The 22,829-nt window shown below is 44.1% G+C and overlaps 1 protein-coding gene across 2 annotated transcripts in view; it reads right to left on the reverse strand.

The window, feature by feature from the left end:
• Positions 1–6,538, reverse strand: part of LOC140494589 (uncharacterized) — a 30,806-nt gene extending 24,268 nt beyond the window's left edge. For both annotated transcript variants that reach the window (XM_072593932.1, XM_072593931.1), the window contains exon 1: positions 6,149–6,538. In XM_072593932.1, the coding sequence (XP_072450033.1) occupies positions 6,149–6,395 (247 nt within the window). In that variant the 5' untranslated portion in view covers positions 6,396–6,538. The remainder of the gene's footprint in view (positions 1–6,148) is intronic.
• Between the last annotated feature and the right edge of the window lie 16,291 nt (positions 6,539–22,829).

Consider the following 22,829-nt stretch of genomic DNA (forward strand, 5'->3'; position numbering starts at 1 on the left):
AGGGGAGAGGGAAAAAACAGTTACTATCAGTGCTGTCACATTATTTCTTTCACCTACAACATTTTACAAATCGTCTATTAAATTTGCTACCATAAATTTTAATTTTGGACAGACTATCCAATTGGTTACCAGCTGTATCTAGACTTTTTCTCTAAATCACCATCTGTTAACCCCCTTCTGAAATTTATATGTGAACACTAGGTGTGGACAGGCTGAGACTCAACTTCTTCTAATTAAATATCTTGGCACATGTATTCTGCAGTTTGCTTGCCAATTCTTAGGGTTGATCTATACTCCAGAAAGAGGAGGCAGGACAAATAAAAACCTTATATTTTAATATTAAAAAATTGTAATATTAAAAAATTTCCTGTATATTTAAATTTACACATCTACATATAGTCATATACAATGCTCTTGCACCACTTCTTATTTTGTGACTGAAAAGTAATGTATGAGTCTTGAATCTATATTCATAGTATTAAATCCAGCTTCCTTTACATTAATATAAAAAAAACTGCACCTGTAATTTTGCTACAGGCCAAGCTAGCTGGATTTAGAAGATAAATACTTTGCCACATTGAAATCAAAAGACATGGGATGCAGATTAAATCATATGTTTTAATTCTGCAGGTGATGAATATTCATTGAAACATCATTAAGCAATGGGTCAACATCTTTAAAAAAATGGGAAAAATGACTATCCCATTTGCCTTCTAGATATTTTTGGGTAATAGAAATCTCGAGTCCACAATTATGGGGGTAGCACTATAATGTGTAATCTCCAAATCATTCAAAAGACTTATGTTCTGCTATTAAGTAAAAATTTAAGAGTAAGGTGAATCCTCTTATGAACAAGGTCACAACATCTTTAACTTTGATAATCCTAATGCATTTCTTTCTACCTGGTTCTAAATCCTAGCCTTTAGCTGTCATTTAATTCTGACACTTGTTACAGAGTTAACTTCTGACTCGTGGAATCATGGATGCAGAGTACTTTGAAAATTAACTTTTTTGTTGTTAATTTTCACTAACAATATGAATAAAAGAAAAAGGAATCAAATCATTCAGATACTCAGAATTACAGGCTATGCAATAATGCTGGAGGTGTGACACTTTCAAGAGTTTTAAATCTTATCCTTCATTCAGACTATGAAAATAATATGATTTGTTGCTGAAACGATTGTGATTAAAACACCCCTAAACAGGAGGAATGGACTGCAAACATGAAGTTTTTATTCAGTGGACTTAAAGTGAATATTATAGAAAACCATATTTTTTCCTGATTATCCAAGGACATAGAAACATTGCAGTTGTGGATCTATGTTTTCAACATTGTTTCATTCCAACAATACTTGTAGGGATTTTCATTTCATTTTACCACTGTGCTTCCATAAAGGATTCTCTACATGTCCAAGCAAAACATATCTTTTGAAACACTAAAATATTTGAGGTATGAAAACAATATATAAATGTACTGGTGTTTTTTCATTTCTGCATTATTTCCCTCAGATTCCGTTCTGAAAATAATTCTGTCTAGTAATTTGATCAACAGCATGAACAAATATATTTCACTTTACTGGAAACAAAAACCTGCTGGAAATCCCAGCAGTTTAGGCAGTCTCCTCGGAGAGAGAGCAAGCTAACATTTCGAGTTTACATGACTTGAAACAGTAACTTGCTCTCTCTCCATGGACGATGCCTGACCCGCTTGGATTTCCAGCATTTTTTGTTTTCAGTACAGATTCAAGCATCTGCAGTAATTTGATCCTGTATTTCACTTTACCTCAGCTTTCACCAAATTTCCTATTTTGTTGGTCATTAACAACCTCTGCTTCATAAAATTGAAAACTCCAATTACTTCATCGACACATTTTCTTCCCAGAGACAGTAGATACATTTAAAATGGTGTCTAATCATCACCTTAAAACATTGCAAAGTGTTACAACCAATTCAAAATACAGTCATAGATGTTAAAGAAGCAACTGTAGCAGAAATTGTTGCATTCAACTAGGACCCACAACAACAGTTGAACAAGTGAGCCGAGAACCAATTTTGGGTGATATGGATTGAAGGAGTGATGCTGGCCAAGATATCAACTCTTTGAATAGTGTCTTTTGAAAGCACACATAACACCTTTATTTGTTGTTTTATCAAAAAGATAGCACTTTGAATAATGCAACATTTCCATAGTAGTGCAATGAAACAAGTTCTTAGAATTATTTAATTCAGTACAATTATAACTCCCATCACATATCACAGAACATGCATAGCTCAGCACTTCAATGCATTAGGAAACAGCTCCCCTGAATGTTATGGGTGAATAGCCATTTACTATGGGACTGGGTAAAACAGAATAGGAAGATTTTGTTACATCCCGAAGCTTTATTGGCAGCCATAGGTAAAATGGCAAAGTTGACCATTAAACTGTTAAGTCAGAGAGAAGAAACTAGCTGAGGTGTTGCTCCCAAAATATTATTGCCCAAGAATCCTTGAAGGCACAGGGCATGTGGATAAGGTGGCTAAGGGGGCATATGGGATACTTATTCATCAAGGCACTGAATACAAGAACAATGAGGTTATAATGGAGCTGAATATAATGTTAGGTAAAAACAATAACTGCAGATGCTGGAAACCAGATTCTGGATTAGTGGTGCTGGAAGAGCACAGCAGTTCAGGCAGCATCCAAGTAGCTTCGAAATCGACGTTTCGGACAAAAGCCCTTCATCAGGAATAAAGGCAGTGAGCCTGAAGCGTGGAGAGATAAGCTAGAGGAGGGTGGGGATGGGGAGAAAGTAGCATAGAGTAGAATGGGTGAGTGGGGGAGGGGATGAAGGTGATAGGTTAAGGAGGAGAGGGTGGAGTGGATAGGTGGAAAAGAAGATAGGCAGGTAGAACAAGTCCGGACAAGTCATGGGGACAGTTACTGAGCTGGAAGTTTAGAACTAGGGTGAGGTGGGGGAAGGGGAAATGAGGAAACTGTTGAAGAACACATTGATGCCCTGGGGTTGAAGTGTTCCGAGGCGGAAGATGAGGCGTTCTTCCTCCAGGCGTCTGGTGGTGAGGGAGCAGCGGTGAAGGAGGCCCAGGACCTCCATGTCCTCGGCAGAGTGGGAGGGGGAGTTGAAATGTTGGGCCACGGGGTGGTGTGGTTGATTGGTGCGGGTGTCCCGGAGATGTTCCCTAAAGCGCTCTGCTAGGAGGCGTCCAGTCTCCCCAATGTAGAGGAGACCGCATCGGGAGCAACGGATACAATAAATGATATTAGTGGATGTGCAGGTAAAACTTTGATGGATGTGGAAGGCTCCTTTAGGGCCTTGGATAGAGGTGATGGAGGAGGTGTGGGCACAGGTTTTACAGTTCCTGTGGTGGCAGGGGAAAGTGCCAGGATTGGAGGGTGGGTTGTTTGGGGGCGTGGACCTGACCAGGTAGTCGCAGAGGGAACGGTCTTTGTGGAAGGCGGAAAGGGGTGGGGAGGGAAATATATCCCTGGTAGTGGGGTCTGTTTGGAGGTGGCGGAAATGTCGGCGGATGATTTGGTTTATGCGAAGGTTGGTAGGGTGGAAGGTGAGCACCAGGGGCGTTCTGTCCTTGTTACGGTTGTGGGGGTGGGGTCTGAGGTGGAGGTGGGGGATGTAGACGAGATGCGCTGGAGGGCATCTTTAACCACGTGGGAAGGGAAATTGTGGTCTCTAAAGAAGGAGGCCATCTGGTGTGTTCTGTGGTGGAATTGGTCCTCCTGGGAGCAGATCCGGCGGAGGCGGAGGAATTGGGAATACGGAATGGCATTTTTGCAAGAGGTAGGGTGGGAAGAGGTGTAATCCAGGTAGCTGTGGGATTCGGTGGGTTTGTAAAAAATGTCAGTGTCAAGTCGGTCATCATTAATGGAGATGGAGAGTTCCAGGAAGGGGAGGGAGGTGTCAGAGATGGTCCAGGTAAATTTAAGGTCAGGGTGGAATGTGTTTGTGAAGTTGATGAATTGCTCAACCTCCTCACGGGAGCATGAGGTGGTGCCAATGCAGTCATCAATGTAGCGGAGGAAGAGGTGGGGAGTGGTGCTGGTGTAATTCCGGAAGATCAACTGCTCTACGTAGCCAACAAAGAGACAGGCATAGCTGGGGCCACACACGTATGGGTCCCAGCTATGCCTGTCTCTCTGTTGACTACATAGAGCAGTTGATCTTCCGTAATTACACCAGCACCACTCCCCACCTCTTCCTCCGCTACATTGATGACTGCATTGGTGCCACCTCATGCTCCCGCGAGGAGGTTGAGCAATTCATCAACTTCACCAACACATTCCACCCTGACCTTAAATTTACCTGGACCATCTCTGACACCTCCCTCCCCTTCCTGGAACTCTCCATCTCCATTAATGATGACCGACTTGACACTGACATTTTTTACAAACCCACCGAATCCCACAGCTACCTGGATTACACCTCTTCCCACCCTACCTCTTGCAAAAATGCCATTCCGTATTCCCAATTCCTCCGCCTCCGCCGGATCTGCTCCCAGGAGGACCAATTCCACCACAGAACACACCAGATGGCCTCCTTCTTTAGAGACCACAATTTCCCTTCCCACGTGGTTAAAGATGCCCTCCAGCGCATCTCGTCTACATCCCCCACCTCCACCTCAGACCCCACCCCCACAACCGTAACAAGGACAGAACGCTCCTCCCTCACCTCTATCCAAGGCCCTAAAGGACCCTTCCACATCCATCAAAGTTTTACTTGCACATCCACTAATATCATTTATTGTATCCGTTGCTCCCGATGCGGTCTCCTCTACATTGGGAAGACTGGACGCCTCCTAGCAGAGCGCTTTAGGGAACATCTCCGGGACACCCGCACCAATCAACCACACCGCCCCGTGGCCTAACATTTCAACTCCCCCTCCCACTCTGCCAAGGACATGGAGGTCCTGGGCCTCCTTCACCGCTGCTCCCTCACCACCAGACGCCTGGAGGAAGAACGCCTCATCTTCCGCCTCGGAACACTTCAACCCCAGGGCATCAATGTGGACTTCAACAGTTTCCTCATTTCCCCTTCCCCCACCTCACCCTAGTTCTAAACTTCCAGCTCAGTAACTGTCCCCGTGACTTGTCCGGACTTGTTCTACCTGCCTATCTTCTTTTCCATCTATCCACTCCACCCTCTCCTCCTTGACCTATCACCTTCATCCCCTCCCCCACTCACCCATTCCACTCTATGCTACTTTCTCCCCATCCCCACCCTCCTCTAGCTTATCTCTCCACACTTCAGGCTCACTGCCTTTATTCCTGATGAAGGGCTTTTGCCCGAAACGTCGATTTCGAAGCTACTTGGATGCTGCCTGAACTGCTGTGCTCTTCCAGCACCATTAATCCAGAATATAATGTTCGTTAGGCCATTGCTGCAGTACTGTTTGCTGTTCTGGTCTCCTCACATAGGTAGGATGTGATTGCACTAGAGGGTCCACAAGAGATTCACTCAGATATTACCTGGGTGATTCAGCTATGCAGAGAAACTACACAGGCTGGGTTATTTGCCCTACAGTAGAGAAGGACAAGAGGCACTCTGATTGAGGTATACAAAGTTCTGAAGGGAATAAGCAGGGGAGACAGGGATATTTGTTCCCTTTGTATAGGGGTGGGGGTCAATAATTAGCAGTAAGAAGCAGGAGGCTTAGAGGGATTTGAAGATTTATTTTCACCCCAGGGTTGTGGGTATCCAGAACTCTGCCTAAGAGGCAAGAATCCTCAAGGCAGTTAAGAAGTGTGTATGAACACTTGAAATAGCATACAAGGCCAAGTGCCAGAAAATGGAATTTGGATAAATCGATCTTTGGCGGCTATGATCGACCTGATGGGCCGAAGAGCCTCTTTCCCCGTATTGTTAAAAACTAACTCGTAATTTTTACTAGGTTCCCTGCTAAAATCGATGTTCAACGGTTAGGAAACCAATTATATGATTATGTTAGACCGCAGGAATCCAAACACTCACAGCTTATTGATTACTATTAACAGGTAGCATATTGTGTTCATTATGACTGAATCACTTCGTCAGGTTGATTGTAACTAATTGTTTAAGGAACTGATGAATGTTTTAGGAGCAACCTCAGATCTGAGAAGTTATGTCGTATTTTTGACATTACTGTAGGAACTTGCCTTCAGGACTGGAATCTGCGATTCTCTGGTCTACGTGTGACCGGGATTGGCACACGATCTCCCCGGTCTCCTGGTCTGCTGTCCCGCAGCCTGACACCAAACTCGGGAGGTTTTCCGGGGGCCGGTTGTGGTCGCCAGGATCCAAGCTGTCAGCGTCAGTGAGAGTGTTGCGGCTGGGTGGCTGTGGCCGGGGATCTCCAGGTGCCGAAGCGGCTGATGTTGTCTTTACGCTCGAGGCACAGCCCATGGCGAGTGAGCCTTTCCACTCTGCCCGGGGTTTACGACTAAACGATCGAACGTTTTTGTTTCCTCGACCCGGGGCCCTTTAGTTGAGGCATCAATGCGCTGCCAATTGTCCCAACTGCACATCTCCGCCAAGGAGAGAGGAAGCTTCAGTTTACATGGCAAAGGCTTGGCGTTGCTAAGCTACGCCCGGTATTAACATTGGCAATGGTGGAGCATTGTATTCCAGCCAAGAACCATTTAAAGGTACAGTGCTTATTAGCAATAGCTTGTATCACTGGCTTTTGCACACACACACACACACAAAAATCCATGAAGGAATATATTGCAACGAAATAATTTTATAGAACAATGGTTTATTTAAATTATTTCTAAAAACTGATTTTAAAACTCTAAATATAAACAATTGCACCAAAAAGGAAAGAAAATCAAGCGACCCACATAACGCAAATCCTTTTATATCGGACAGTAACATTGCAATACCAATACATTTAAACAGGTGCCTCAACTTTTCTTCAATCTGCTGAGGAAAGCCATCAGTCTACAGGAATCACTCGTTCATGGCCCGCCAAATCTCATGTTTATAAACATCGTCTCATTCTAGGTAAACTACTCAGGTTAGATTAAGGAAGGAAAGTTGTTGGTGATTTGTTGGAAAGGCAGAATGTCAGGTTTCGCCATTTGTCACCGACTGTTCACTCAGCGCAGGAACAGCGGCAGATTCCCAGACAACTGCCGTCACCGAACCGACACCTGGTGGAAAGGACATGATCGTCCCAAATACTTTCATAATTGTGGAGATAAGCGTGTAAGAAAAAAGTGAGTGAGGGGGCACTGTACCAGGTGGGTAGGCGGTAGGTTGGTTTGTAGGGGGCTTGTCAGGTCAGAGGGGAATAGGGTCGGACTGGGAGGGTAATCAGCTCAGGGGAGGCGGTAGGAGGTTAATCAAGTCAGATCGCTTTGAAGAATGTCAGGGACAGAAACTGGACAGTTTTGTAGTTACATAAGAATTACAACAGGTTTTCAAATTACTCTGATTTTCTAGAATAACTATCCAAAGTCAAAAAGTGTGGTGCTGGAAAAGCACAGCCGGTCAGGCAGCATCCGAGGAGCAGGAAAATCGACCACTTTCCTGATGAAGGGCTTTTGCCCGAAACGTTAACTCTCCTGCTCCTCGGATGCTGTCTGACCGGCTTTCCACCACCACACTTTTTGACTCTGACTCTCCAGTCCTTACTTTCTCCTAGGGTAACTATCCAGCTAGGTTAAGGAGCTACCCGAAGTTTCCAACTCCTGGATCTTTTACAGAGAGTCCTGGCTTTTACAGTCGGAGCTCACTAGCCTCCCAATTCAATGAGGTAAAAACAATGACTGCCAGATGCTGGAAAGCAAATACTGGATTAGTGGTGCTGGAAGAGCACAGCAGTTCAGGCAGCATCCAACAAGCAGCGAAATCGACGTTTCGGGCAAAAGCCCTTCATCAGGAATAAAGACAGTGAGCCTGAGTGCGTGGAGAGATAAGCTAGAGGAGGGTGGGGGTGGGGAGAAAGTAGCATAGAGTACAATGGGTGAGTGGGGGAGGGGATAAAGGTGATAGGTCAAGGAGGAGAGGGTGGAGTGGATAGGTGGAAAAGGAGATAGGCAGGTCGGACAAGTCAAGGAGACAGTGCTGAGCTGTAGGTTTGAAACTAGGATGAGGTGGGGGAAGGGGAAATGAGGAAGCTGTTGAAGTCCACATTGATGCCCTGGGGTTGAAGTGTTCCGAGGCGGAAGATGAGACGTTCTTCCTCCAGGTGTCTGGTGGTGAGGGAGCGGCGGTGAAGGAGGCCCAGGACCTCCATGTCCTCGGCAGAGTGGGAGGGGGAGTTGAAATGTTGGGCCACGGGGCGGTTTGGTTGATTGGTGCGGGTGTCTCGGAGATGTTCCCTAAAGCGGTCTGCTAGGAGGCGCCCGGTCTCCCCAATGTAGAGGAGACCACATCGGGAGCAATGGATACAATAAATGATATTGGTGGATGTGCAGGTAAAACTTTGATGGATGTGGAAGGCTCCTTTAGGGCCTTGGATAGAGGTGAGGGAGGAGGTGTGGGCACAGGTTTTACAGTTCCTGCGGTGGCAGGGGAAAGTGCCAGAATGGGAGGGTGGGTTGTAGGGGGGTGTGGACCTGACCAGGTAGTCGCGGAGGGAACGGACTTTGTGGAAGGCGGAAAGGGGTGGGGAGGGAAATATATCCCTAGTGGTGGGGTCTTTTTGGAGGTGGCGGAAATGTCGGCGGATGATTTGGTTTATGCGAAGGTTTGTAGGGTGGAAGGTGAGCACCAGGGGCGATCTGTCCTTGTTACGGTTGGAGGGGTGGGGTTTGAGGGCAAAGGTGCGGGATGTGGACGAGATGCGTTGGAGGGCATCTTTAACCACGTGGGAAGGGAAATTGCGGTCTCTAAAGAAGGAGTCCATCTGGTGTGTTCTATGGTGGAACTGGTCCTCCTGGGAGCAGATACGGCGGAGGCGGAGAAATTGGGAATACGGGATGGCATTTTTGCAAGAGATAGGGTGGGAAGAGGTGTAATCCAGGTAGCTGTGGGAATCGGTGGGTTTGTAAAAAATGTCAGTGTCAAGTCGGTCGTCACTAATGGAGATGGAGAGGTCCAGGAAGGGGAGGGAGGTGTCAGAGATGGTCCAGGTAAATTTAATGTCAGGGTGGAATGTGTTGGTGAAGTTGATGAATTGCTCAACCTCCTCGCGGGAGCACGAGGTGGCGCCAATGCAGTCATCAATGTAGCGGAGGAAGAGGTGGGGAGTGGTGCCGGTGTAATTACGGAAGATCAATTGTTCTACATAGCCAACAAAGAGACAGGCATAGCTGGGGCCCATACGTTTGCCCATGGCTATGCCTTTGGTCTGGAGGAAGTGGGAGGATTCAAAGGAGAAATTGTTAAGGGTGAGGACCAGTTCGGCCAAATGAATGAGAGTGTCAGTGGAAGGGTACTGTTGGGGACGTCTGGAGAGGAAAAAACGGAGGGCTTGGAGGCCCTGGTCATGGCGGATGGAGGTGTAGAGGGATTGGCTATCCATGGTGAAGATGAGGCGTTGGGGGCCGGGGAAACGGAAATCTTGGAGGAGGTGGAGGGCGTGGGTGGTGTCTCGAACGTATGTGGGGAGTTCCTGGACTAGGGGGGATAGGACAGTGCCGAGGTAGGTAGAGATGGGTTCAGTGGGGCAGGAGCATGCTGAGACAATGGGTCGGCCAGGGTGGTCAGGCTTGTGGATCTTGGGAAGGAGGTAGAACCGGGCAGTGCGGGGTTCCTGGACTATGAGGTTGGAAGCTGTGGGTGGGAGATCTCCTGAGGTGATGAGTTTCTGTATGGTCTGGGAGATGATGGTTTGGTGATGGGGGGTGGTGTCATGGTCGAGGGGGCAGTAGGAAGAGGTGCCCAATTCAACCCTAGCCCCCTGACCCCACTGACCTCCCGCAAACCAACTTGGCACTGTGCCCACTTTCCCTACACTCTTCACAATTTATTAAAGTGCATCTGGGTCCATTAAACTCGTTTTCAACAGATCTCGTGCCGAGATTAAGGTATCCTGGCCTCTAGCACGGATTCTGCGTTGAGTGAATTGCGAGCCTGGAACTTATTCAAACATTTGAAAATGCCAGAAAGTTGTCCATCGGAAGTTTAAATTTCCCGCCTATTTTCCCACAAGGTTGGCTGTGTTAGAATTTATGTCTGGTTCCGACTGCAACTTCTTTCTACGCTTCAGCAAGGACAATCTTCCAATCATAATTCACATCTTTAAATAAACGCGCATAAAGCTTTCATGCTGTGAACTTTTGACGTTTGATGAAGAATACAATCGGCAAATTGCTGCAACATAAGCCCTGAAATTACGAACAAGAAAGGTCGAAAATACCCAACAGATCAGACAGCTGTGAAAGAGAAAGGCAGAGTAGGACGATAACGCATGGGAGCAGAAATTAGGCCATTCAGTCTCCCCCACCATTCTAAGTTTCTCAACCCCACTCTCCTAGTAACCCTTGATCCTCAAAACCCTATCTATCTCAGTCTGAAATATACTCAATGACCTGGCCTCCACAGCCTTTGTGCAATTGTAGCAGAACGTCCCTGCTCTTAAATTCAGTCCCTTTAGCAATGAAGGCAAATATTCTGTTTGACCTCCTGTTTATCACTTGCATCTACAAATCAATTTTTACCCTTTACACAACAGCATGCTGCAATCTTTCACCATTTAAATAATACTGACCTACTATATTTATTTCCAACATTGTACTCCATCTGTCAGACCCTTGTCCACTCACTTAACCTATCTAAATCTCCCTGCAGACCCTCCACATCCTCTGCACAGTTTATCTTTTCACTCAATTTAGTTTCATCAGCAAACATGGATGTATTACACTCTGTCTCCTCTTCCAAATCATTTATATAAATCATGAACAATTGTGAATGACCCCTCGCGGCATCCCACTCACCACTGATCTCTAACCAGAGAAACATCTGTTTTTCCAACTCTCTGCTTTCTATTGGTTAATCAGTTCTCTACCCATGCTAGTATATTCCCTGCAACTCTATGCATATCTAATGAATGAATCTTTTATGTAGCACCTTATTGAATGCCTTCTGGAAATCTAAATACACAATATCCACTGTGCCTATTACATCCTCAAAGAACTCCAGTAAGTTTGTCAAACACAACCTTCCCTTCCTGAATCCATGCTGAGTCTACCTGATGGAACCCTTTCCATCCAGATGTCTCACTATTTCTTCATTAATGATAGCCTCCAGCATTTTCCCAACTGCAGATGTTAAGCTAACTCACCTATAGTTACGTGCCTTTTGCCTACACCCTTTTTTAAACAGCAGTATGACATTTGCTATCACCCAGTCTGCTGGCACCTGCTCGGAGTCCAATGAATTTTGGTGAATTACCACTAACACATCTACTATAACTTCCACCATTTCTTTCAGCACTCTGGGGTGCATTCCATCAGGACCAGGGGACTTACCTACCCTCAGACCCTCAAGTTGCTCAACACTACCCCTTTAGTGATAACAACTAAATTGAGGTCCTCACCTCCTATCATACCCTTAACATCATGCTTTGGCATGTTAGACTTATCTTCCACTGTGAAGACTGCCACAAAATAGTTATTCAAGACCTTGGCCGTTTCAGCCTTACCCAGTACTAATTCCCCTTTCTCATCCTGCGAAGGAACTATGTCCACTTTAGCCACCCTTTTTTGTTTTATGTATTTATAAAAATGTTTCCTATCTGTTTTTATGTTCTGTGTTAGGTTGCATTCATAATCTATCTTTTCTTTCTTTATTGATTGCTTTGTGGTTTTTTGTTGCTTTTTAAACTTTTCCCAATCTTCCTGTTTCCCTACTACTCTTGGCTACTTTGTAAGTCTGAACTTTTAATTGATGCCTTCCTTTATATTCTTGGTTATCCAAGGCTGGCTCTTCCTATCCTTGCTATCTGCGCTTTTGACAGGAATATACTTTCCTTGAGCACTGTAAAAAATCTCTTTGAATGTCCTCCACTGTTCCACCATAAAATTTATGCTCCCAGTCTAATTTAGCCAACTCCTTCCTCATCCCATTATGGTCTCCCTTGTTTAAGCATAACACCCTGGTTTTAGATTTCACCCTCCATTTGCATCCAAAATTCAAATCATACTGTAATCACTCTTTCCAAAAGGATCCTTAACTACAAAATCACTCATTTTACCTGTGGCATTACACAGGACCAGATTGAAGATTGCACCCTCCCTTGTAGGTTTGGTAACATTCTGTTCAAGAAAGTTATCACAGAAGAGTTCTATGAACTCCTCTCCAAGACTGCCTCTATCAATTGATTCGACCAATGTGCATGTTAAAGTTCCGCATGACTACTGCCACCAGATATTTCTTGATTGATCACCTGTGCCATTGTAGCATTATTATTGGGTGGCCTATAGACTACCCCACCAGGGACTCCTTCCCCTTATTATTTCTGATCTCCACCCAAATGGATTCAATATTTTGCTTCTTAGATCCTACATAATCACTCCCTATCGCCCTAATTCCATCCTTAATTAAGAGCATGACCCCACCTCCCTTACCTTCATGCCTATCCTTCCTAAATTACCTGATATACTTGGATATTTAATTCCCTGTCATCATTGCCCTGCAAGCATGTTTCTGTAATGGCAACTAAATCATACCCCTTTGTACTGATTTTAATGAACTTATTATGCATTTTTCTGAATGCCTGTATATTCGAAACAAAGTGGCCTTATACTCATTGTCCCTTTAGAATTTAGCAATCTCATCATTTGCATATGATTCTGTTGCCCAATTTTACTTTTCTCTTTTCCAACTTTTGATCAGGTCTCTGCACTGCTTCTTTCTGCCTGGACTCCCATCCTCTTGCCATTAGCCTACCCTTCCTCAGTCTCTCTGCTCATTGCATCTACCTTTACACCCAGCTGCTGCATCTTCTGACCTGACGCTCTGGTTCCCACACCCCTACCAACCTAGTTTAAAGTTTCTCTAAAAGCTCTAGCAAACCTGTCCAGAAGGATATTGGCTCCCCTTGAGTTCAGGTGTCACCCATCCCTTTTATATAGGTCATATCTTCCCCAGAAAAGAACTCAATGATCCAAAGATCTGAAACCCTGCCTCCTGCACCAACTCTTCATCCATATTTGCCTGTCATACTTTCCTGTTCTTGCCCTCACTAACATGTGGCATAGGCAGTAATCCAGAGATTACTACCCTTGAGTTTCTCCTTTTTAACTTCCTTCCTAACTCCCTAAATTCACTTTTCATGACCTCATCCCTTTTCCTAGCTATGTTATTGGTACCGACATGTACAATGACACCCGGCTGCTCACCCTCCCCTTTAAGAATACCATAGACTCGATTAGAGACATCCCTGACCCTGGCACCTGGGAGGCAACATACAATCCAGCAGTCTCGTTCTCATCCTCAATCTCCTGGCTGTTCCCCATACCACTGAATCCCCTATCACTAGCGCTCTCCTCTTCTCCCCCCTTCCCTTCTGAGCCACAAGGCCAGACTCAGTGCGAGAGGCCCGGCCATTGTGGCTTTCCCCTGGTAGGTCGTTTTCCCTAATAGTACTCAAAATGGTACACTTGATCTGGAGGGGAACGGCCACAGTGAATCCCCACACTGACTGCTGATACCCTTTCACTCTTGTGACGGTTATCCAACTACCTTCATCTTGTAACCTGGGCATGACTACCTTCCTGTATCTCCTCTCTATCAACTCCTCAGCCTCCCAAATGATCCGGAGTTCATCCAGCTCCAGCTCCAGGTCCCTAATGTGGTCTGTGAGGAGCTGAATTGGGGTGTACTTCTTGCAGGTAAAGTCAGCAGGGACACTGGTCATGACCTTGACCTCCCACATCCTGCAAAGAGGAGCTTGCAACTACTCTAGCCTCCATCCTCACTGCTCCAAAAAAAAACCTTACCTGAGCCACACTCTAACCCCCTCTCATCAAAATCTCCAACACAAAGCCTCACACGACACTACCCCTCAGCACGGTCAGTCCCAAAATGAAGAATCTTTCTTGCCCTCCTCTAAGTGCCCTTTTCTTCATCCCTGGGACAATTCTTGTGAACTTCCTCTGAACGGGCTCCAAGCCAGTACATCCTTCCTAAGATAATGGAGCCCAAAACTGCACACAATACTCCAAATGTGGTTTGACCAGAGCCTAAAAGAGCCTCAGAAGTACATCCCTGTTTTTATATTCAAATCCTCAAAATAAATGCCAGCATTACATTTGCCTTCCTAACTACTGACTCAACCTACAAGTTTACCTTAAGGGGATCCTGGACTAGAACTCCCAAGTTTCTTTGCACTTCAGACTTCTGAATTTTCTCCCCATTTAGAAAATAGTCCATGCCTCCATTCTTCCTACCAAAGTGCATTACCTTGCACTTTCCAACATCGCACTCTATCTGCCACTTTTTTGCCCACTTCTTAACCTACCCAAATCCTTGTGCAGCCTCCCCACCTCCTCATTGCTATATGTCCCTGTACCTATCTTTGTATTGTCTGAAAAATCTTAGCCAGAATGCCCTCAGTTCCTCTATCTAGATTGTTAATGTATAAAGTGAAAAGTTGTGGTCCCAACACTGAGCCTTGCGGAACACCACTTGCCACCAGCAGTCATCTGAGACAGACCTTTTTATCCCCACTCTCTGCTTTCTGTCAGATAGCCCAGCATCTATTCATGCTAGCACCTTGCCTCTAAACACCATGGCCCCTTATCTTACTCAGCAGCCTCCTGTGCAGTACCTTGTCAAAGGCCTTCTTGAAGTCTAGGTTGATAATATCCATTGGCTCATCTTGGTCTAACCTGCACGTTACTTCCTCGAAGAATTCCAGTAGATTTGTCAGGCATGACCTCCCCTTGATGAAACCATGCTGACTTTGCCCTATTTTACCATACACTTTCAAGTATTCAGAAATCTCATCCTTCACAATGGATTCCAGGACCTTACACACGACTGAGGTTATGCTGATCAATCTGCAATTTTCCATCTTTTGCCTTACTCCCTTTTTAAACAGGATGTCATGATAGTGATTTTCTAGTCCTCTGGGACCTTCCCTGATCCTAGCGATTCCTGCAAGGTCACCACTCACACCTCCACGATCTCTTCAGCTGACTTCCTTAGAACTCTGGGGTGTGGTCCATCTGGTCCAGGTGATTTAGCCACTTTCAGGCCATTGGGGTTTTCTAGCACTTTCTCCTTAGTAATGGCTACCATACTTACCTCTGCCCTGGGACTCATGAATCTTTGGGATATGATTCATATCTTCCATGTGAAGACTGATGCAAAGTAATTATTCATTTCCTCAGCAGTTTCCTTGTTTCCCACTATTATCTCTCCAGCATCATTTTCTACTGGTTCAATGTCAATTTTTGCCTCTCTTTTACCCTTTATATATCAAAACAAACTCTTACAGTCTTCCTTTATATTACTGGTTAGCTTACATTATATTTAATCTTCTCCCTCATTTTTTGTTGCCCTCTGTTGGTCTTTGTAAGTTTCCCAATCCTCTGGTTTCCAACTGCCCTTCACCACATTATATGCTTTTGCTTTTGCTTTTATGCTATCCTTAACTTCCTTGGTCAGCCATGGTTGCCTCATCCTCCCTGTACTGTGCTTCTTTTTCATCAGAATGAATCACTGCTGTGATTCCCGAATTACTCCCAGAAACTCCTGCGATTATTGATCCACTGTCTTTCCTGCAAGGCTCCTCTCCCAGTCAGTTCTGCCTACTTTGTAGTTGCCATTATTCCGTAGTAATACCGTTACCTTTGATTCATTCAATCTTCTCCCTTTCAAATTGCAGAGTAAATTCAATCATATTATGATCATTACCTCCTAAGGATGCCTCCTCCTTAAGCTCTCTTATCAAGTTTGCCTCATTTCACAACACTAAATCCAGTATTGCCTGTTCCCTTGTGGGCTCCACCACAAGCTGCTCCAAAAAGCCACTCACAGACATTCCACAAATTCCTTTTCTTGCAATCCACGACCAACCTGATTTTTCCACCTGCATATTGAAATTCCCCATGATCACCAAGTTTGCCTTTCATACACATCTTTTCTATCTCCTGCTGTATCTTGCACCCCAGCTCCTAACAACTATTTGGAGGCCTGTACATAACTCCAACTACAGTATTTTTAACTTTGTGGCTCCTCAATTCTACCCACACAGATTCTACATCTTCTGACCCTTTCTTTCTTGCTATTGATTTAATTTCATTTCTTACTAAGAAGGCAACCCTACCCTCTTTCCGCACCTGCTCTTTCCCATCTTTTCGATAGGATATATATCCTTTAATATTCAGCTCCCAGTCCTGATCCCCTTGCAGCCATGTCTCCATGATGCCCACCGTGTCATTCCTGCCAAGTTTGATCTGCGCCACAAACTCATTCACCTTAGTCCTTATACTGTGTGCATTCAGATACAATATTCTCCGTCTGGTTAAAAAAATCCCTCTTCTCATTAGCATTAATTTGTCCAGTGTGCTTGAAGTTTGATTGCTAACACTTTTCATACATTTGAACCTATGTATCCATGTTGGAAATTGTAATAACTTCTCCTGCGTTCTACCCTCTTGCCTCCTCCTTTAGTTTGGGTTTTCTAATTTTCCCCATAACTGAACCCCCTTTCTCCCTCCCTGTCCGCCTCCCCAACCCAACCCAACCCAAACATAGACTGGGACTGCCATTATGTTAAGGGTTTAGATGGAGATGAATTTAAGTGTGGAAAGACAATTTTCTGATTCAGTATGTGGATGTACCTACCAGAGAAGGTGCAAAACTTGACCTACTCTTGGGAAATAAGGCAGCGCAGGTGACTGAGGTGTCAGTGGGGGAGCACTTTGTAGCCAGCAACCATTGTTCTATTGGATTTAAATAGTGATTGATAAAGATAGACCGGAACGAAAAGTTGAAGCTCTAAGTTGGAGGAAGGCTAATTTTGATGGTATTAGGCAAGAACTTTCAAAAGTTGATTTGGAACATATGTTCACAGGTAAAGAGATGGCTGGAAAATGGGAAGCCTTCAAAACAAAAATGGGTTAATGAGAGTCCAGAGACAAAATATTCCTGTTAGGGTGAAAGGTAGGGCTGGTAGGTGTAGGAAATAGTGGATGACTACAGAAATTGAGGGTTTGGTTAAGAAAAAGGAGGAAGCATAGGTACGATATCGGCAGCAGAGATCACTTGAATCCCTGGAAGAGTATAAAGGCAGTAGGAGTATACTTAAGAAGAAAAGGAGGGGAAAATGGGGATATGCGATAGCTTTGGCAAATAGGGTTAAGGAGAATCCAAAGAGATTCTATAAATACATTAAGGACAAAAGGGTAACTAGGGAGTGAATAGGGCCCCTCAAATATCAGCAAGGCGGCCTATGTGTGGAGCCGCAGGAGGCGGGGGGGGAGATACGAAACAAGTATTCTGCATCAGTGTTTACTGTGGAGAAGGGCATGAAAGATATAGATTGTGGGGAAATAGATGGTTAGGAAATAGATGGTGACATCTTGAAAAATGTCCATATTATAGAGGTGGTGGTGCTGGATATCTTAAAAAACGTTAAGGTGGATAAATCCCCAGGATCCGATCAGGTGTACCCTAGAACATTGTGGGAAGCTAGGGAAGTGATTGCTGGGCCCCTGGCTGAGATATTTGTATCATTGTTAGTCACAAGTGAGGTGCCGGAAGATTGGAGGTTGGTTAATGTGGTGCCACTATTTAAGAAGGGTGGTAAGGAAAAGCCAGGGAACTATAAACCAGCGAGCCTGACATCAATGATGGGCAAGTTGTTGGAGGGAACCCTGAGGGACAGGACTTGTATTTAGAAAGGCAAAGACTGATTAGGGATAGTCAACATGGCTTTGCGAGTGGGAAATCATGAACTTGATGGAGTTTTTTAAGAAGAAATAAAGAGGATTTATGAGAGTAGAGTAGTGGACGTGATCCGCGTGGACTTCAGGAAGGCGTTCAACAAGGTTCTCATGATAGACTGGTCAGCAAGTTTAGATCTCATGGAATACAGGGAGAACTAACTATTTGGATTCAGAACTGGCTTGAAGGTAGAAGTCAGAGGGTGGTGGTGAAGGGATACCTTTCAGGCTGGAGACCTCTGACCAGTGGTGTGCCACAAAGATCGGTGCTGGGTCTGCTACTTTTCATCATTTACATAAAAGATTTGGATGTGAACAAAGGAGGTATAGTTAGTAAGTTTGCAGATGACACCAAAATTGGAGGTGCAGTGGACAACAAAGGAGGTTACCTCAGAGTACAATGGGATCTTGGTCTGATGGGCCAATGGGCTGAGAAGTGGCAGATGGAGTTTAATTTAGAAAAATGTGAGGTGCTGCATTTTGGAAAAGCAAATCAGTGTAGGACTTATACACTTAATGGTAAGGTCTTGGGGAGTGTTGCTGAACAAAGAGACCTTAAAGTGCAGGCTCAAGATTCCTTGAAAGTGGAGTCATAGGTAGATAGAATAGTGAAAGTGACATTTGGTATGCTTTCCTTTATTGGTCAGAGCATTGAGTTAATGAGTTAGGAAGTCATGTTGCAGCTGTACAGGATATTGGTTAGGCCACTTTTGGAATATTGCATGCAATTCTGTTCATCGTCCTATCAGAATGAGGTTGTGAATCTTGAAAGGGTTCAGAAAAGATTTACAAGGATGTTGCCAGGGTTGGAGGTTTTGAGCTACAGGGAGGGGCTGAACAGGCTGGGACTGACTTCCCTGGAGCATTGGAGACTGAGGGGCGGTCTTACAGAGGCTTATAAAACCATGAGGGGTATGGATAGGGTAAATAGTCAAGGTAGATCTCGACAGGTGTGGCAACATCTGTAAGGAGAGAAAAGAGCTGACGTTTCGAGCGCTTTGACAAAGGGTCAGTTAGACTCGAAACGTCAGCTCTTTTCTCTCCTTACAGATGCTGCCAGACCTGCTGAGACTTTTCAGCATTTTCTCTTTCGGTTTGAGATTCCAGCATCCGCAGTAATTTGCTTTTATTTAAATAGTCAAGGTGTTTTTCCTGGGGTGGGGGAGTCCAGAACTAGAGGGCATAGGTTTACAGTGAGAGGGGAAAGATTTAAAAGGACCTAAAGGACAACGTTTTCATGCAGAATGTGGTGATTGTATAGGAATGAGCTGCCAAAGGAGTGAAGGCTAGTACAATTACAACATTTCAAAGGCATCTGGATGGGTATATGAATAGGAAGGATTTAGAGGAATATGGGCCAAGTGCTGGCAAATGGGGCTAGTTTGGATTGGGATATCTGGTTGGCATGGATAAGTTGTACACCACTATGACTAATTCAAGCCCACTTCTCCCACACCAATCTTTGGGCCACACATTTACCTGCTTTATCTTATTGACCTTGTGCCAATGAGCTCATGGGTCAGGCAGTAATTCAGAGATTATTGCCTTTTTGGTACTATTTCTTAAATTTAGCTCCTAGCTGCTCATACTCCCTTATTAGAACCCATGTCCTAGTTTTATCTATGCTACCTACGTGTACCAGGACCAGTAGATCTTAACCCTCCCACTCAGAGTTCCTCTGCAGTCTAGCTGAGATATCCCGAACCTGAGCACCAGACAAGCAACACAACCTTCGGGATTCTCAATCTTGGTCACAGTATAGTCAGGGACATAGAGAACAATGTCTATCTCCAATTACAACAACATTTCTCTTCTGCACCACAGTGCTGTGGTCAGTCAGCTCATCCACCCTGCAGTTCCCATTCCCATCCACACAGGGAGCAAAACTCTGGAACCTGTTGGACAAGGGCAGGGGCAGGGGCTGAAGCTCCTGCAACTCTATCTCCAGGATTTCTCTACCTGCCTTACTCACAATCACACCCTCCTGTCCTGACAACTGGCTGAATTCAAGTCAGTTAGTCTAAAGGGTGTGACTGTCTCCTGACTCTCCTCCTCCTTGATGTGTCACAATGTTTGAAGCTCAGACTCCAGCTCATCTAGGACCAGGTGGGTGTGTAAAAGCCCATAAGACCGATAGCTCCAGAAAATCTAGGCATGTATAAAGTTGGAGAAAATAAATCATAAGGTAAAGGAGGGAGGAGAGACAGAGTGGAAAGACAAAAGATAAAACAGGTATCATAGAGAGTGAACAACTTAAAAGAGGCAAACAGAAATCCTGAAAAATAGAATTTCCAGGTTTCCATACTCAAAAGTGATAGCAAATCACAAAAAAAGCTTTTAAGTGCTGGAAATATGAAATCTAAATTGTATTATGGACCAGACAAAACCCCCTACAAAATATATCAAGGATATAGCCTAAAACCTAACCTTCAGCTTTTTTAAAGGGCAAGTATAAGGTGCTGCGTTCCAGATGTAATTTGATTGATCACTCCTCTCGGTTTTAAGCAAAATACACTTTATTCTTACCCCTAGTTAATGAGAAAAAAATAAAGATATAAATTTAACTCTATTGAAAACTTAGAATAATAGGGTATTTAACCACTAAGCAGCAACTGTTCCAATATAGTCACATCCCATAAACATACCCATTGGCAAAGGTCAAAAGTCACACTACACCAGATTATAGTCCAACAGGTTTATTTGAAATCTCAAACTTTCAGAGCACTGCTGCTTTTCACTTCACCTGACAAAGGGGAAGGGGAATATATTAATGCTAGTTTGAAGGTGGATAGGTACAAAACCATAACATTTCTGTGCGGATGAAACATAAGGATGGCAAGATTCTGGAACCCTAGAAGACAAGAGATATTGCAAGTTTAGTCAAAACAAAAAAGGAAGCACCTATAGGGTTTAGGAAACTGAAAACAGCCAAGGTCCTTAAGGAATATAAAAGGAAGCTGGAAAGAACTTAAACAAGAAATTAAGAGGGCTAAAAGAGGCCACGAAATGTCCTTGACAAGTAGGATTAAAGAGAATCCCAAGGCATTTTATACATAGGAGGAGCAAGAGGATAGCTAGGGAAAAAGAAGGTTCACTCATGGACAAAGAGGGGGAATTTATGCATCGAACTAGCTGAAGTGGGTGAGGTCCTTAATGAGTACTTTACATTGGTGTTGACTAAAGAGAAGGACATGCACAATGGTAAGATTAGGGAGGGCTAAGTTGATTTTTGGGGCATACTGATATTGAGGAGGAAGAGGAGGAAAAGATATTGGATATCTTGAAAAATATTAAGGTAGCAAATCCCCAGGACTTGATGGGAATTGATATCAGGATACTGAAGGAGTCAAGGGAGAAGATTGCTAGGGCCTCAACAGAGCTCTGTGGCCACAGGCAAGGTCCCAGAATACTGGAGAAGAGTCAAATTTGTTCCTTTAAGGTGGGTGACAGGAATAATCCAGGAAATTACAATTCAGTGAGGCTTAAATCAATGGTAGGAAATTATTGGAGAAGATTCTTAGAGACAGGATTTACCCACATTTGGAAAAGAATTGCCTTATTAGAGATCACCAGCATAGCTGTGTTCAGGGGGTCTTGACTCACAAATTTGAATTTTTTAAGGAAGTGACAAAGATGATTGATGAAGATAGGACAATGGATGTTGTCTACACGGGCTTTACTTAAGCATTTGAGAAGGTCCCTTGTGGTAGGTTGGTCTGGAAGATTAAGTCACATGGGATCCATGTTGAGTTGCTAAGTTGGATATAAAATTGGCTTGGTCTTAAATGATAGAGGCTAGTTGCAAATGGATGTTTTTCTGACTGGAGATCTGTGACCAGTGTTGTCCCATAAGGATTAATGTGGGGATCTCTGGTATTTACAATATATAAATGATTTGGATGAAAATGTACGTGGGTCTGATCAGTAAGTTTGCAGATGACACGAAAATTGGAGTTGTGGATAATGAAAAAGTTTGGCAGAAGATACAGCAGGATAAAGAGTAGTTAGAAAATAAGGTAAAGAAATGGGAGTTTAATCTGAACGTGTTGCATTTTGGGAGGTCAAATGCAAGCAGAAAGCATACAGCAAATGGCTGGGCTCTTAGGAGCATTGATACACAGAGGGATTTTGGCATGCAAGTTCGTAGATCCCTAAAAGTAGTAACACAAGTGGATAAGGTCATAAAGATGAAGAATGATATGTTTGCCTTCATCGGTCAGAGCATTGAGTATAAAAGTTGACAAGTGGTGTTGCATAAAATTTTACTTAAGGCGCATTTGGAGAAATGTACACGGTTCTGGTCACCACAGTATAGAAAGGATGTGGAGGCTTTGCAGAGTGTGCAAAAGAGATTTACTAGGATGTTGCTTAGTTGGAGTGTATTGGCTATAAAGGAGAGGTTGACAAATTTGGATTATTTTCACTCAAGTGTCAGAGGCTGTGGGTCTACCTGAGAAATATAAAATTATGAGCAGCATGGATTGGGTGGATAGTACAAGTTTTTAACCCCAGGGTGAAAATATGAAATACTAGGACATAGGTTTAAGGTGAGGGGGGTAAAGTTTAAGGGGGATGTGTAAGGCAAATTTTATTTCCAGATGGTGGAAGGTGCCTTGAATGCTCTGCCAGGTACGATAGCAACATTTAAGAGGCATTTAAACAGATGTGTGAACAGGCAGGGAATAGAGGGATACAGACGATGTGCAAACAGATGGGATTGGTTTAGAATAATATCATAGTAATATTGCAGAGACTGGAAATCTGAAATAAACATTAAGTACTAAAAAAAGTCAGCAGGTCTAGCAACACCAATGGAGAGAGAAACAGAGTAACGTTGTGTCAAATATGATCTTCCTTCAGGTGCTAAAATGACAAGCATTGTTGAACAGCTCAACATTTGGACAAAGGAAAAGAAATATAATCCAGATAGCATACAGGTTGAGTTAGCTAGAATTTTGTTGCAAACTAAACATTTTGGAGTCAGAATGCCCAA

Source organism: Chiloscyllium punctatum, chromosome 24, assembly GCF_047496795.1.
Source record: "Chiloscyllium punctatum isolate Juve2018m chromosome 24, sChiPun1.3, whole genome shotgun sequence".
Taxonomy (NCBI): Eukaryota; Metazoa; Chordata; class Chondrichthyes; order Orectolobiformes; family Hemiscylliidae; genus Chiloscyllium; species Chiloscyllium punctatum.